The sequence below is a fragment of the Salmo trutta genome, chromosome 15 (assembly GCF_901001165.1).
Source record: "Salmo trutta chromosome 15, fSalTru1.1, whole genome shotgun sequence".
Lineage (NCBI taxonomy): Eukaryota > Metazoa > Chordata > Actinopteri > Salmoniformes > Salmonidae > Salmo > Salmo trutta.
Genome location: NC_042971.1, coordinates 29,664,770 through 29,680,912, shown reverse-complemented (window position 1 = coordinate 29,680,912; position 16,143 = coordinate 29,664,770). Strand labels below are relative to the sequence as shown.

The 16,143-nt window shown below is 43.8% G+C and overlaps 1 protein-coding gene across 7 annotated transcripts in view; it reads left to right on the top strand.

Annotated features, from left to right (window-relative positions):
- Positions 1-16,143, top strand: part of LOC115148765 (transcriptional regulator Erg) — a 106,558-nt gene that overhangs the window by 74,479 nt on the left and 15,936 nt on the right. For all 7 annotated transcript variants that reach the window (XM_029690978.1, XM_029690976.1, XM_029690979.1 and 4 more), the window contains one exon: positions 7,925-8,142. In XM_029690978.1, the coding sequence (XP_029546838.1) occupies positions 7,925-8,142 (218 nt within the window). The remainder of the gene's footprint in view (positions 1-7,924; positions 8,143-16,143) is intronic.

Sequence of the window (16,143 nt, the reverse complement as noted above, 5' to 3'; positions counted from 1 at the left end):
GTCACTGATACGTCATGAAACAGTTGTTTGATGAAGGAATTGTCTGTATAGTTTTTTGGGGCCTTTTCCCCCAGCATTGTCCCAGTCATATCCACAGCAGCAGGAAGAATGAAGTCCTCCACAATAGTATGGGGCTTGCCTATCCTAGCCATTCGGTAGCTCACCATATAAGACGCTTCTAACCCCTTCTTATTAATGGTATATGTTGCTTTTATACATGTCTTACTACTCGAAAGTCGTCTTAATTCTCGCTCAAAAAACTCCTAGGGCTTATTTTTCAAATTGGCATGTTTTTTTTTCTAAATGTCTGCTCAAGAGTGAAGGTTTCATCAAGTTATGAGATAGTACTTTATCACATATAACACACTGTGGCTGAGGAAATGCACTACTCCCACTATAAGTGAACCCCAAATCAATGTAGTTCTCATCATATTTGCGCCTCTTCGATGGTCCAATGTCCCTGTCTGTTGTTCGGTGCTTTAGGGGGCAGTAGGGGGCAGTAGCTCTTCTGCTGCATCAGATTCACAACTGTCAGTGTCCATGCTAGCTGGGCTAACAACAAATGTAGAATTACTGATGCTAGCATTGGATGTGCTCGTGGAAGCAGAACAACTTGTGTCGTCGACAGGTGCAGATGTGCAGTAGTACAGCTGGTAGTAGCAGTACTACCAGTAGAGCTGGTATGTGTCTCTATGGACACGGGCCTTACTTTTTTTAACCATTAATCGAGCAAACAGAATGAGCAGCAGCTACGTTTGGCTACATACGGACCGTTAGTGGAATTCCTGTGAGAGAGTAACGGTTAATGTGATTGGATGCTAATTATTTTACAAGGCTACCTGCATTTGACATTGTGTTGTTATTTGATTGACGCAAATAATCATGATATCATTCTGCCAGGTATGCATATTTTATTTATTTTTTATTTAACCTATATTTATCCAGGAAGGACGCATTAAGATTTGGAATCTCTTTTTCAAGAGCGTCCTGGCCAAGATAGGCAGCACCAAGTCATTACACAATTAGACAGACAACATGAACAACTACAGGAAATCTAGTAAAAAATCATCGATTTCACAAGAGAATATCAAAATCATAAAACAGCTAATTAAAAGCATAGGCTACTTTGAAGCTAGTTAACATTTAATTGAGGTTTTTGGGAAAGCCTTTCCATCTAACAGAAGATGGTTAGGCTAGGGCTGTCACGAAATTTCGTCAGGTGGTGATTTTCAAGCAAATAACTGTCAGTCTCACGGTAATTGACCGTTTATTAACATAAACACATTTAGCATCTCCTAGCTTCCACACATAGCCTACAAGCCACTGCTGCAGACCTTGGAACATCTGCATTTTGAAAAGTCTAATAAATCCATGTAATATAGCCTACACCTTCACAATAAATACATTATTTATTTTAGACAGGTCTAAATAAACATGATATAAAGAAAATGTAGTCTATTTCAGAAGAACAGAATAGCATAGTCTGAGTTGTCTTTATGTTAGGTCCTTATCTGGCTATGCCAAATGGCTGTGGGCTACACTAGCTCATTTAGCAGACAAGATTTGCTTAGGATTCTGTGGCATTCATTTATATTATTTTATAATATGAAGAAAACAATTAAACAAAGCTGAATAAAATAGAAAGGATATTTTCTCCAAACGATTTGAGGGAGTGCGCACATGCGGCCGTTCTGTGTTGAGTGGTTAACAAAGAAAAGAGTTGTTGTACAAACGTTGGGCTATATGTTTAGATGTTTAATACGTTGTAAGGCTGCTTGATGCGACTCTAATGATGATTTGAAAAAAGGTGCTTGAAAGGCATGAGCTCTGCTTTGTTTTTTTGCGCAGGCTGTACACACTTCATTAGTCTCTCAATTTGACAAGCACTTGCTAATGCCTCGAATTTCCTGGCGGCATCCCCTTTACGTAGCCGTAATCCACACTAAAAATCCATGCCCTTTGTAGCCATTGTGCCCTTAGCCCAGAGTGCGGCGTTACATGAGGTGTGCAACAATGATTAGACAAAGTAGCAAAAAAAATGTATTATTTCTTGATTTACTCTGGGCATCATTCACAAGTGATAATATATAATTGTGATAGGCTAATATTGTCACCCATCAGACTATTCTTGATTTAATCTTGTCTTTACAAATACAAAATAATATATGTGTGAAATTTGTTCCGATTTAGAATGGACCATTATCATCTCGAAACAGGGTAAGGGGAAAAAATACATGTCATCTATGTACTTAAACAGCAAATGGAGGACACTTTTCCTGTGTCAGTCAGGTAGGCTATACTTCTGTTGTAAAGATAAGCAATGTGCTTAATATTATGAAAGTTGAGAAATAAGTATAGTAGGCCTAGCCTATAGAAAGCTGATGGGATCAATAGAAGCTATCACTCTGTTTTTGATTTTCGAATACATTTGCATTGATGTCAGAGTGATTTGAGGGACAATAGAGTGCTGAATACCAGGCAGTTAGCAAGTTTGTTAGGCTACTAATGACCATCAGCAGCATCTGAGCTTGGAGAAGCCTAGTTACCGTGAATAAATGGTCACGTTGAATTTGACTGCTTTCATGACTTGTGACCACTGTGTGGCGGTAATACGGTCACCGCAACAGCCCTAGGTTAGGCCTATCATTAGCATCATTATTTTGGAACATTTGCGTGTAGGCCTACTGCCGGGTGCACATTTATGCGCAGTATTTTGATACGCATCGTGGGGATTAGGAAGTGAGTATACCCAATGCCCACTGAAAACTAAGCGGGTATACGGCATATACCCTCCACTACATCACTGATGCGCCCGATGGCAGGAGGGGGAAGTGTGAGGCCTTAACCTGCACTACTGACGTTACGGCAAGGTTGACTGCCCATTGTCCTGCTGTGTAAAAATTGTAGGAGGTACTCCCTTCCACTCCCTCCCTTTTTCTCTCTATTTCTCCCTCTCTTCATCCGCCCATCAACTCCATTAGTGTTTCAAGTCTTTCGGCCACAATCAAAATGCCGATGGACGAGCACTTCCTCTTGTGCACTCCCCACCTCCTGATACCCCTCCTGCACTATCAGAAACTTTCAATGCAGGAAATGCTGGGAGAAGGGGAGCTTCCTGTGAGCAGCCACACCACACCATATCTCATTGGGAAGGCTTCCTGGGACATTCTGCATGAATGAGTCCAATTGCCTTATTGAGAGGGACTACAGGACTAGAGGGACTAATACACTGTGGCTATGGCTCTGTATGTTACTTTATATGGTCAGAATTACCCAGGAGACACTGGAGCTAAAGGGACAGGTTTTGGAAGGAATGTTGTACTACAAAATGGCCACCAAAAAGTACTGTAAACCAGCTCAGGCTAACATTATTTTGACTGTTACTAAATGTGATTTGCACAGCATTATATGAGGTGAAATTAACAGTGTACTACACCAATTTTCCACTTATAAAGCTCAATATTTATGGAGGATAATCTACTATAAATGCCTTGGAGGGGCTCAAGTTCTGATTTGAACCAGCTGCCCTCTGGTCACCAGTTCATTTCCCTACCCAGAAGGCCATGTTGCTGCCCATTTGAGTGTCAGCCCATGGAACTCCACTACATGCTAGCATAGAGGACCTCCCTGAACGTATACATTATATGACTTATTTTCTGGTGGATTCAGTGTTCAGTTGGAACACTGGGCTTAGAGCAGCCTGTTTCTTCCCTGCCTAATTCGATGTTCATTTTCTTTGGCCCGGGACACTAAGGTTGTGAAACAATCTCTCACTTTCTTCAGAAGAGGGATAATGGGCCATAGAGGAATGCACTGTACTGAGTTTGGGGCAAGACAGACTCTTGTGCTGTTGTGCTCTCCACTAGTTTAGTCATGTTGTTTTCTCACATATTCCCGTTGGCTTCATGACGGCCAAATATTTTCCAATAACTACTTTCCAGTGTTTTCCATAACTTGTTTCCCAGACACAATGTAAACTGACTGCATTAAAATGCCACTCATTGGTTTTAACCCACACGTTTATCAAAAATCCCAGCTGTGATTGATGACGGATTTCTCAGTTAGCCTGTCAGTTGGTTGCTTTTTGGTTGGTTCCTGGCTTTATAATCTTTTACATAGGATAATGGCTGAACATACTGTAAGCTGTGAGTGGATTTGGTTTTGTTCTGTTTGTGTTGGATGAACAAAAGCTGTGTGTGTGTGTGTGCCCCTTGTTCATGCTGGCTGGGGTCACCTCATGTATATCATGCTCTGCTGTCCTCTATCTCTAACCACTGGACCCTCTTTCTCTATTTTTCTTTCTCTCTTTCTATGTTGCTATCCCTTTCCATCTCTCTCTCTCTCTCTGCCCCCCTCTCTCCTTCCTCTCTCAGGTGAGGGTCAATGTGCCTGGCCTGCTCTGCTCTGTAATGTGGTTTGCAGCTGACATATCAGGGAAGACCAGTCCCCACTAGAATAATCTGCTTTCCGAGAAGGCTTCCTTTTCCTCCTAACTGATTTGAGGCCAGCTTCTTGACCTGTCACCAGATCAGGGCGGATCTCTTACTCCGAGATGTTCAAGGGGCACTCCTTCCGCAATAGAGAGAGAGGAGGGGCAGGTTAAGGAGGGCTAAGGAGCACAGAGGAAGGAACTAAGGAAACGGTGGGACTGTAACCAAAATACAGTGTTTTGGCAAAAGGGATTTAACAACAATACTGGGAAAATTAGAGACAGGTTGCCACGTCATGGCATTTGTGGGAAAAGGTGTATGCTTGTGTTAGTCATAGGTGTTTAATGGACTTGGTAACTGTGGGGTCCCATTGATTTGTTATGGACGAGAAGAAACAGGAAGAACTTTGAAATATACTGCTAAAAAAAATGAAGGGAACACTTAAACAACACATCCTAGATCTGAATGAAAGAAATAATCTTATTAAATACTTTTTTCTTTACATAGTTGAATTTGCTGACAACAAAATCACACAAAAATAATCAATGGAAATCCAATTTATCAACCCATGGAGGTCTGGATTTGGAGTCACACTCAAAATTAAAGTGGAAAACCACACTACAGGCTGATCCAACTTTGATGTAATGTCCTTAAAACAAGTCAAAATGAGGCTCAGTAGTGTGTGTGGCCTCCACGTGCCTGTATGACCTCCCTACAACGCCTGGGCATGCTCCTGATGAGGTGGCGGATGGTCTCCTGAGGGATCTCCTCCCAGACCTGGACTAAAGCATCCGCCAACTCCTGGACAGTCTGTGGTGCAACGTGGCGTCGGTGGATGGAGCGAGACATGATGTCCCAGATGTGCTCAATTGGATTCAGGTCTGGGGAACGGGCGGGCCAGTCCATAGCATCAATGCCTTTCTCTTGCAGGATCTGCTGACACACTTCAGCCACATGAGGTCTAGCATTGTCTTGCATTAGGAGGAACCCAGGGCCAACCGCACCAGCATATGGTCTCACAAGGGGTCTGAGGATCTCATCTCGGTACCTAATGGCAGTCAGGCTACCTCTGGCGAGCACATGGAGGGCTGTGCGGCCCCCCAAAGAAATGCCACCCCACACCATGACTGACCCACCGCCAAACCGGTCATGCTGGAGGATGTTGCAGGCAGCAGAACGTTCTCCACGGCGTCTCCAGACTCTGTCACGTCTGTCACGTGCTCAGTGTGAACCTGCTTTCATCTGTGAAGAGCACAGAGTGCCAGTTGCGAATTTGCCAATCTTGGTGTTCTCTGGCAAATGCCAAACGTCCTGCACGGTGTTGGGCTGTAAGCACAACCCCCACCTGTGGACGTCAGACCCTCATACCACCCTCATGGAGTCTGTTTCTGACCGTTTGAGCAGACACATGCACATTTGTGGCCTGCTGGAGGTCATTTTGCAGGGCTCTGGCAGTGTTCCTCCTGCTCCTCCTTGCACAAAGGCGGAGGTAGCGGTCCTGCTGCTGGGTTGTTGCCCTCCTACGACCTCCTCCACATCTCCTGATGTACTGGCCTGTCTCCTGGTAGCGCCTCCATGCTCTGGACACTACGCTGACAGACACAGCAAACCTTCTTGCCACAGCTCACATTGATGTGCCATCCTGGATGAGCTGCACTACCTGAGCCACTTGTGTGGGTTGTAGACTCTGTCTCATGCTACCACTAGAGTGAAAGCACCGCCAGCATTCAAAAGTGACCAAGACATCAGCCAGGAAGCATAGGAACTGAGAAGTGGTCTGTGGTCCCCACCTGCAGAACCACTCTTTTATTGGGGGTGTCTTGCTAATTGCCTATAATTTACACCTGTTGTTTATTCCATTTGCACAACAGCATATGAAATTTATTGTCAATCAGTGTTGCTTCCTAAGTGGACAGTTTGATTACACAGAAGTGTGATTGACTTGGAGTTACATTGTGTTGTTTAAGTGTTCCCTTTATTTTTTTGAGCAGTGTATAAACAGTAGACAAATCAACATTTATGATTTTCAAATTAAGAGTCCCTCAGATAGAACATGCATTTAGTCTTTGAATGTGGAAAAAAATACTAAAGATTTACTGTGCACTGTAAACATAGTTGTTATATTTTAGGCAGGCATTTTCCAATGGTTTGTGTTTTGGGCTGTATGTGATTCAATCTTTCTTGGAGCAAGATGCGTCCAAGGACACATGGGGACCTGAGTGAGGCCTTGACACCATTGTGATTTCAGGGAGGATACCCAGTGATGAGATAACCACCTATTAGTAGGACTGTGGTCTCCTAACATCACAACAAACTCCTGACATGCTTTCACTGTCTCTGTCAGTCTGTAAGAACATGGAGCGGTATACTAAAACTCCTCTGCAGTTGTACCAGTCAAAGTGTATGAGATGAATACAGAATATCCTCTCTATGTCCTGATCCAACCCAATAGCCTAAAAAATACCTGGGCACAAAACCTGATTCTCTCTCAATCTGTGTCAGTGCATTACCACACTATCCTGCTTTGCCTTGAGTTATTTTCACAGCTAAATCGGGTGAGAGTCTTTGGAGATTCGGAACATTTATGATAGCCTGAAAAGTTTAATTCAATTCATACTGAATTCAATGCCATTGGTGCAGACTACTTAATGTGAAGTCAGAAGTGTAAACCCCCTAAAGCAGTCATTGGGCGACAGACTGAAAGTGGCCAGCAGGGGCACCAAAAAAAGAAAGAACAGGAAGTTACCTTGGAAGAAGCCATACTCTTAAGGAGGCCTATCCACATCTGGTTGGCTGTGGGTGAATGTTACCTCAGCTTTGTGATGCCAAGATGTAGCTATTGTCCTGTGAAGAAGACGAAAGGTTGGACATAATGCCTCTGAAATGTTAGTGATTACTAGGGTTAGCATGTGGAGGCTACGTTAAGAGGGTCAGGTTGGTTAATATTGGTTAATATTGGTGCTCTTTGCCCATGTTCGCGATCATTTGTGGATATTATTAATGTATAATGACAACTTTATGTATTATAAGGACTGGTAGACACCCTGCTGGTTTAATCATAACGTATACTTCTGTGCTGTGCTCTAATTCAACCCAGGTAGATGTGAGTGAAACTAGAACACTTTTACTGGCCATGGTAATCTCTCCCTAATTAGGGGGCCTAGTTTTCAGGTGCACTTTCCAGGGGTCATTCTGTCTGCCATTTTACCACCAAAACAATGAGCGCACAAGGAGGTATTCATCAGACTGCAATGTACTATTATATCCACCACATTATGTGTGTAGAGCTTAATGTTTAAATCACAGACTGGTCACACATTACCTGTAATGTTTGCAGAGCCTCTAGGATCCCAAATCAATCAATTGTACTTGGTTAATGCCAATATCCACACTTAATGAATCTGAACCAGTTGATTGTAAACCAAGTTAATGAAGCTTTGATTGTAATGGAGATCTAAGAGGGATGTGTCTGTGTTTTTTCTTTCTGCATACAGGAAGCATTGTCAGTGGTGAGTGAGGACCAGTCGCTGTTTGAGTGTGCCTACGGAACTCCCCACCACGCAAAGGTGGAGATGACGGCAGCGTCGGCCAGCGAGTACGGCCAGACGGCCAAGATGAGCCCCAGGGTGCACCAGCAGGACTGGCTGTCCCAGCCACCCGCCCGCGTCACCATCAAGATGGAGTGCAACAGTGGACAGGTCAACGGCAAAAGGTACAGCAGTCCACCATTAACTTTACTTCTACATTGACTTTCATGTTGGTTTAATGCGAAACTAATAGTTTCTTTGGATAGATATTTCAAATTGTATTAAAATTGAATTTGTTTGAAACCTAACTACTTACTTATGAGTCTGTTTGGTCAAGTCATTGAAGAAAGTGTTTTTACAGTAAAATATCAGGAGTGCTGAGCAACTGCAGAAATATCTGCTCAGTGAGCCAATACAAAAGGACCTGCTTTACATGACAGATCCATTAGCCGTTACTGTTTTGGCATAGCACAGAGAATTTTCGGCCAACCTTAACTTGGCGATACTGTCTTCGTTCTTGATTCGGCCAAACAAAATGTCCGTGTCCAGTTGCAGGTGGTTCGTTTGAATTAAATAAATGCTCCGTTATTAAAATAAATGAATACAATTTACCATGAAGTAATCCAACAATGTATACACTACCATCTTGTCTATTTCAAATCTTCTCTCATTGATTGAGACAGGTGGGTCCGCCCCAAAGTCATGTCATTATGACACTCACCTGTCTCGATCAATGAGAGATTTTAAATAGACAAGATCGTAGTAAACACATTGTTGGATTACTTCATGGAGCAAGAAATGTATTCATTTTATGAATGGAGCTGTACAAAAGGCCGGCCAACTCAATCCGATTGGCCTGCAACCCTGTCAATCACCCTTCACACCTCTGTTCATCCAACCAATCAGGGTGCTTGGACGGACTTCAGGGCTCCGCCCCGCACATCTCAAGTTAGAGTCAGCCTCAGTCAATAAACAGTCAGCTCCCCCAGTGCTACACACCAAACCTCCTGCTCTAGCTCCTGGCCCTGTGTCTTCCATCTCGCTAGGCTCAGAGTTATCTGCTTCTCTAGGTGTGTAGAGCTAGTGTCCCACCTCGACAACAGCCAGTGAAATTGCAGGGCGCCAAATTCAAACAACAGAAATCTCATAATTAAAATTCCTCAAACATACAAGTATTATACACCATTTTAAAGATAAACTTCTTGTTAATCCAACCACAGTGTCCAATTTCAAAAAGGCTTTACGGCGAAAGCACACCATGCGATTATGTTAGGACAGCGCCTAGCCACAAAAAACCATATAGACATTTTCCAGCCAAGGAGAGGGCTCACAAAAGTCAGAAATAGCGATTAAATTAATCACTAACCTTTGATGATCTTCATCTGGTGGCACTCCCAGGACTCCATGTTACACAATAAATGTTTGTTTTGTTCAATAAAGTCCCTCTTTATGTCCAAAAACCTCAGTTTAAATTGGCGCGTTATGTTCACTAATGTATTGTCTCAAATAACATCCGGTGAAATTGCAGAGAGCCAAATCAAATTACAGAAATACTCATCATAAACATTGATGAAAGATACAAGTGTTATACATAGGTTTAAAGATAAACTTCTTGTTAATCCAGCCGCTGTGTCAGATTTTAAAAAGGCTTTACGGCGAAAGCAAACCATACTATTATCTGAGGATAGCACCCCATCAAAGAAACAATCATATTTCATCCAGCCAGGCGTGACACAAAACTCAGAAATAACGATATAATTCATGCCTTACCTTTGAAGATCTTCTTTGGTTGGCACTCCAATATGTCCCATAAACATCACAAATGGTCCTTTTGTTCGATTAATTCCATCGTTATATCTCCAAAATGTCCATGTATTTGGCGCGTTTGATCCAGAAAAACACCGGTTCCAACTCGCCCAACATGACTACAAAATATCTCATAAGTTACCTGTAATCTTTGTCCAAACATTTCAAACAACTTTCCTAATACAACTTTAGGTATTTTTTTACGTAAATAATCAATAAAATTTAAGACGGGATAGACTGCGTTCAATACCGGACGAAAACAAAGTGGAGAGTGCTTTCAGGTCACGCGCCTCTAACAAACAGTACACTTCACTCGACCCTCGTTCTGAACAGCAATACTTCTTCATTACACAAAGGAAAACCATCAACCAATTTCTAAAGACTGTTGATATCCAGTGGAAGCAATAGGAACTGCAAGCAAGTGCCTTAGAAATCTAGATCGCCATAGAAAACCCATTGAAAAGAGAGTGACCTCAAAAAATGTTTTCCTGGTTGGTTTGTCCTCTGGGTTTCGCCTGCCAAATAAGTTCTGTTATACTCACAGACATCATTCAAACAGTTTTAGTAACTTCAGAGTGTTTTCTATCCAAATCTACTAATACTATGCGTATCCTAGCTTCTGGACCCGAGTAGCAGGCAGTTTACTTTGGGCACGCTTTTCATCCGGATGTGAAAATACCGCCCCCTAGCCTAGAGAGGATAAGGCACATGAAAGTTCACATGTTCGAGAAGGCATTTCTGCCAAAAAACGCATTTTGATAAAAAAAAAAAAAAAATTACGTTCAAACGGCTCTCCTCTGAAGTCGTGACTTGTGACATATGCTTAGTTTCCTGAATCGGGTCACATATCCATGTATTGCATGCTATATTACAGCAGTCATTTGTAGGTATAATATCCTTGACTTGCATGTAGACTTTGTATATTATTACAATGGTGTAGGCCTACATTATTGTGTATTGCTCTGCATGGATCCTAATGATAGTTTATTCCGCCTTTTGTAGAACCACATCTATTTAAAACCCTTCAATGGAAGCAGCTGTGTCAGGATATGTGTGTGTGTGTGTGTGGTAGTGACAATTAAGACAGTAATGGGCCTCAACATGGTGTTCTAACCGGACAACACTGTAGTGAGCAGAACCTAAGCAATCAGCTTAAGTTAATAGCAGGACGACCGTTCAGACGAGCTCCAGCTAGCTGTTTTTTTCATGGTACTAGGTCTCGCCGGAAACAGTTGTTTTCAGGAGCATTTTCTCAATTCAAAACGAACCACCTGCAACTGGACATGGACATTTTAGAAGACACATGTTTGGCCAAATCAAGAATGAAGATAGTATCCAATTTAATGTTGGTCAAAAATTCTCTGTGCTATGCCAAACAGTACCTATCCTGTAACTGCTAATGGAGCATCACATTAGCCTGTTACAATCTGCTAACTAAGATCCCACTTACGTGCAAATTCTATATCATTTAGAATGAAGGATGGCCTGCCTAAGGTTCTACCCTAACATATACTTATCTGTCTGGACAGTGTAATCCAACTGAGCTACATGATACCGTAGGACATGTCTGGCCCATATCCTGTGTGCTCTGAAGAGTGCTAGCATTACAAGGGGTGTAGTAACAAAGAACCAGGTCGTCCTAAGGGTCACAGTGCTACACCCTGGGGTCCACTGTGCACTGTGCTGCAGCCGCACTGCCTGTGGCCTTGATTTCCTGTCTATTGTCTGCATTTCTATGAATGTTCTTTAAACAGGCAGGTCGCTGCGGCCTGAAATCGAAACTCGCAGTGTAAATATTTAGAATTACGGGGGCAGAAAATGTAATGCGGTAGTATAGAGTCAGTTAAAGGGACGTCTGTTGTTTAAACCCAAAGCCACCCATCAATAGTAAAGAGTCTTGCTTGGCCTACACAGTGACAGCCAGCAGCCGAACTACTTGCCAAAAAGACGAGGAACTTGAATGACGTTTTCAGAGGAGGGAAGGAAGCAGAGGGAAAAAAACAACAGGCAGAGCCGCCTGAGTCCCAATCCAAGACAGAGTTGCTGCTGTTTGAATCCCAAACTCAAAACAGCTGTACCCCTCCAAAAAAAGGGCAGACAGTAATATTTATAACGTCTCACACGCGCAAGAACCCCCCCCCCCCCTCCATCCATCCATCCAGCCCTCCCATCCCTACACAGCCATCCCCAATCCTTGGAGCAGGCATCTCCACAGACACCCCGGCAGAGTGCCTTATTTATCTGGCGGTGAGACACGGGAAAGATTGTTCCAATTAATGATGAGTCAGGGATCAGAGAAAGATTTACAGCAGAGATCAACACTTAGACAGCACTGCTTCTCCTGCACACACCACCATCCTCCCCTGTATTCACTAGGTTACTAGAAGGAGGCCTACTGCACTGCCAAATAAAGATACAGCATGTGTGTGTTTGGAGGGAGGAACACTGCAGGTGTTTGGACGCCGGGAGCTGTGTGTGTGTGCTCGCATGCGTGCGTGGTGCATGTGTGTGCACACCCGTATGCCTGTGTGAAGGCGTGCGCGTGTGTGTGTGCATCTGGGGACCCAAAGCTCAACCCGGAGTGTTCCAAAGCATCCCAGGAGTTTGGTCCAGTTTCTAGAGTGGATAATTTTAAAGATCCCGTTACATGCAATGGCAATGGGGTTCTTCAGCCTGAGTTATGGCTTTGAAATGGGAGGTGTAAGGGTACAGCTGGGTGACAGATAGCCTCAGCGATGGAAATTATTGCGGGGAATGTTGATGTGGGGGCTAGCGGGGATCCTGAGACAACCCTCATTATCTGGATTTAATGGGTGTGTGGACCACCACTCCCATGCCCCCCTCCATTGCTCCCCCTCTCCAGTACCCTCAATGAGCAGCAGCAGGGTTTATGGGAAGTGAAGTGGGCCCAGGAGCCCAACCTCTTGGCAGATGAATTAGCCGACCCAAACTTGTAGAAGAATGAACAATGTTAGATTCAAGACAGGGCCGATGGGACGCCTGCACTCTTCTACACTAGGTTTGCCTTGGATTGTTTGTTCTTTGTCTTTGTCTGTCTCTCTCACACACTATCTAGCTCACCCTCTTTCTTTCTCCCTCTCATTATTATATCTCTATCTCTGTCTCTCTCTCTCTCTATAGTGATAGAGTGGGTTGAATGTGTTTTAGCATGTGTCTGGGCCCTGTGCACAGTAGTTTAAAGTCGCCTCTGATGGTGACTCATATTGGGTGGGAGGCAATAGAGAAAGTGCGCTGCCTACATAAAAAAATACTATAGTATACTATGGTATAAATACTGTAATATTCACAGTAGTGTTTATGCGGACTAAAATCTAAAAAACACTACAGTGCATACTGTAGTATTTACTGTAGTATACTGTAGTATTTACAGTTAACTATAGTATAAATACTGTAGTAAAATAAAATGGTAGTCAAATCAAATAAAACTTTATTTGTCGCATGCGCCGAATACAACAAGTGTAGACCTTAACGTGAAATGCTTACTTACAAGCCCTTAACCAGCAGTGCAGTTCAAGAAGAGTTAAGGAAATATTTACCAAATAAACTAAAGTAAAAAATAATAAAAACGTAACACAATAACATAACAGTAACGAGGCTATATACAGGGGGTACTGGTACCGAGTCAGTGTGTGGGGGTACAGGTTAGAGGTAATTGGTACATGTAGGTAGGAGTGAAGTGACTATGCATAGATAATAAACAGCGAGTAGCAGCAGTGTAGAAAACAAATGGAGGGGGGGGGTCAATGTAATAGTCCGGTGGAGTTGATTAATTGTTCAGCAGGCTTATGGCTTTTGGTCCTAGACTTGGTGCTCCGGTACAGCTTGCCGTGAGGTAGCAGAGAAAACAGTCTATGACTTGGGTGACTGGAGTCTCTGACAATTTTATGGGCTTTCCTCTGACACCACCTATTATATAGGTCCTGGATTGCAGGAAGCTTGTCCCCAGCCCTGTACAGCCCTGTTGATGCCCTGTACAGCCTGTTCGGCCCGCCTTTTCCTGTAGTCCACGATCAGCTTCTTTGTCTTGCTCACGTTGAGTGAGAGGTTGTTGTCCTAGCACCATACTGCCAGTTCTCTGACCTCTTCCCTATAGGGTGTCTCATCGTTGTTGGTGATCAGGCCTACCACTGTTGTGTCGTCAGCAAACTTAATGATGGTGTTGGAGTCATGTTTGTCCATGCAGTCGTGGGTGAACAGGGAGTGCAGGAGGGGACTAAGTACACACCCCTGAGGGGCCCCCGTGTTGAGGATCAGCGTTGGCATATGTGTTGCTGCCTACCCATACCGCCTGGGGGCGGCCCGTCAGGAAGTCCAGGATCCAGTTGCAGAGGGAGGTGTTTAGTCCCAGGGTCCTTAGCTTAGTGATGAGCTTCGTAGGCACTATGGTGTTGTAAGCTGAGCTGTAGTCAATGAACAGCATGTTCCTTTTCTCGAGGTGGGAAAGGGCAGTGTGGAGTGCGATTGAGATTGCGTCATCTTTGGATCTGTTGGGGCGGTATGCGAATTGGAGTGGGTCTAGGGTATCCGGGAGGATGCTGTTAATGTGAGCCATGGCTAGCCTTTCAAAGCACTTAATGACTACCGACATGAGTGCTACGGGCGGTAATCATTTAGGCAGGTTACCTTAGCTTCCTTGGGCACAGGGACTATGGTGGTCTGCTTGAAATATGTAGGTTTTACAGACTCAGTCAGGGAGAGGTTGAAAATGTCAGTGAAGACACTTGCCAGTTGGTCCGCACCTATTTTGAGTGCACGTCCTGGTCATCCATCTGGCCCCGCGGCTTTGTGAATGTTGACCTGTTTAAAGGTCTTGCTCACATCGGCTAACGAGAGCATTATCACACAGTCATCCAGAACAGCTGGTGCTCTTGTGCATGCTTCAGTGTTGCTTGCCTCGAAGCGAGCGTAAAAGGCATTTAGCTCTTCTGGTAGGCTCGCGTCACTGGGCAGCTCGTGTCTGGGTTTCCCTTTGTAGTCCGTAATAGTTTTCAAGCCCTGCCACATCCGACGAGCATCAGAGCCGGTGTAGTAAGGTTCAATCTTAATCCTGTATTGACGCTTTGCTTGTTTGATGGTTCGTCTGAGGGTATAGCGGGATATCTTGTCAGCGTCCGGATTAGTGTCCCACTCCTTGAAAGCTGCAGCTCGAGCCTTTAGCTCGATGTGGATGTTGCGTGTAATCCATGGCTTCTGGTTGGGATATGTAGGTACGGTCGCTGTGGGGACGACGTCATTGATGCACTTATTGATGAAGCCGATGACTTAGGTGGTATACTCCTCAATGCCATTGGATGAATCCCGAGGACATATTCCAGTCTGTGCTAGCAAAACAGTCCTGTAGCGTAGCATCCGTGTCATCTGACCACTTCCGTATTGAACGAGTCACTGGTACTTCCTGCTTTAGTTTTTGCTCATAAGCAGGGATCAGGAGGATAGAATTATGGTCAGATTTGTCAAATGGAGGGCGGGGGAGAGCTTTGTATACATCTCTGTGTGTGGAGTAAAGGTGGTCTAGAGTTGTTTTCCCCTCTGGTTGCACATGTGACATGCTGGTAAAGATTTGGTAAAACTGATTTAAATGTGTCTGCATTACAGTACCCAGGCCACTAGGAGTGCCACTTCTGATTGAGCATTTTCTTATTTGCTTATGGCCTTATAGAGTTGGTTGAGTGAGGTCTTAGTGCCAGCATCGGTCTGTGGTGATAAATAGACGGCTATGAATAATATAAATGAGAACTCTCTTGGTAGATAGTGTGGTCTACAGTTTATCATAAGGAACTCTACCTCAGGCAAGCAATACCTGATATTGACAAAAAGACACACACCCCAACCCCTCGTCTTACCAGACGTAGCTTCTCTGTTCTGCCGGGGGCATTGAAAATCCCTCCAGCTCTATATTATCCGTGTCGTCGTACAGCCACGACTCGGTGAAACACAAGGTATTACAGTTCTTAATGTCCCGTTGGTAGGATAGTCGTAATCGTAGGTCATCAATTTTATCTTCCAATGATTGCATGTTAGCAAGTAGAATTGATGGCAATGGGAGTTTACTCGCTTGCGTACGGATTCTCAAAAGACAGCCCGATCTGTGTCCTGTTTTCCTCCATCTTTTCTTCACGCAAATGACGGGGATCTGGGCCTGTTCCAGGGAGAGCAGTATATCTTTCTCGTCAGAATCGTTAAAGGAAAAACCTTCTTCCAGTTCGTGGTGAGTAATCCCAGTTCTGATGTCCAGAAGTTATTTTCGGTCATAGGAGACAGTAGCAGCAACATTATGTACAAAATAAGTAAAAAAAATAAGTTACAAAGAAAGCAAAAAAACTAAGAAAATAGCACAATTGGTTACCGACATGTAAAAT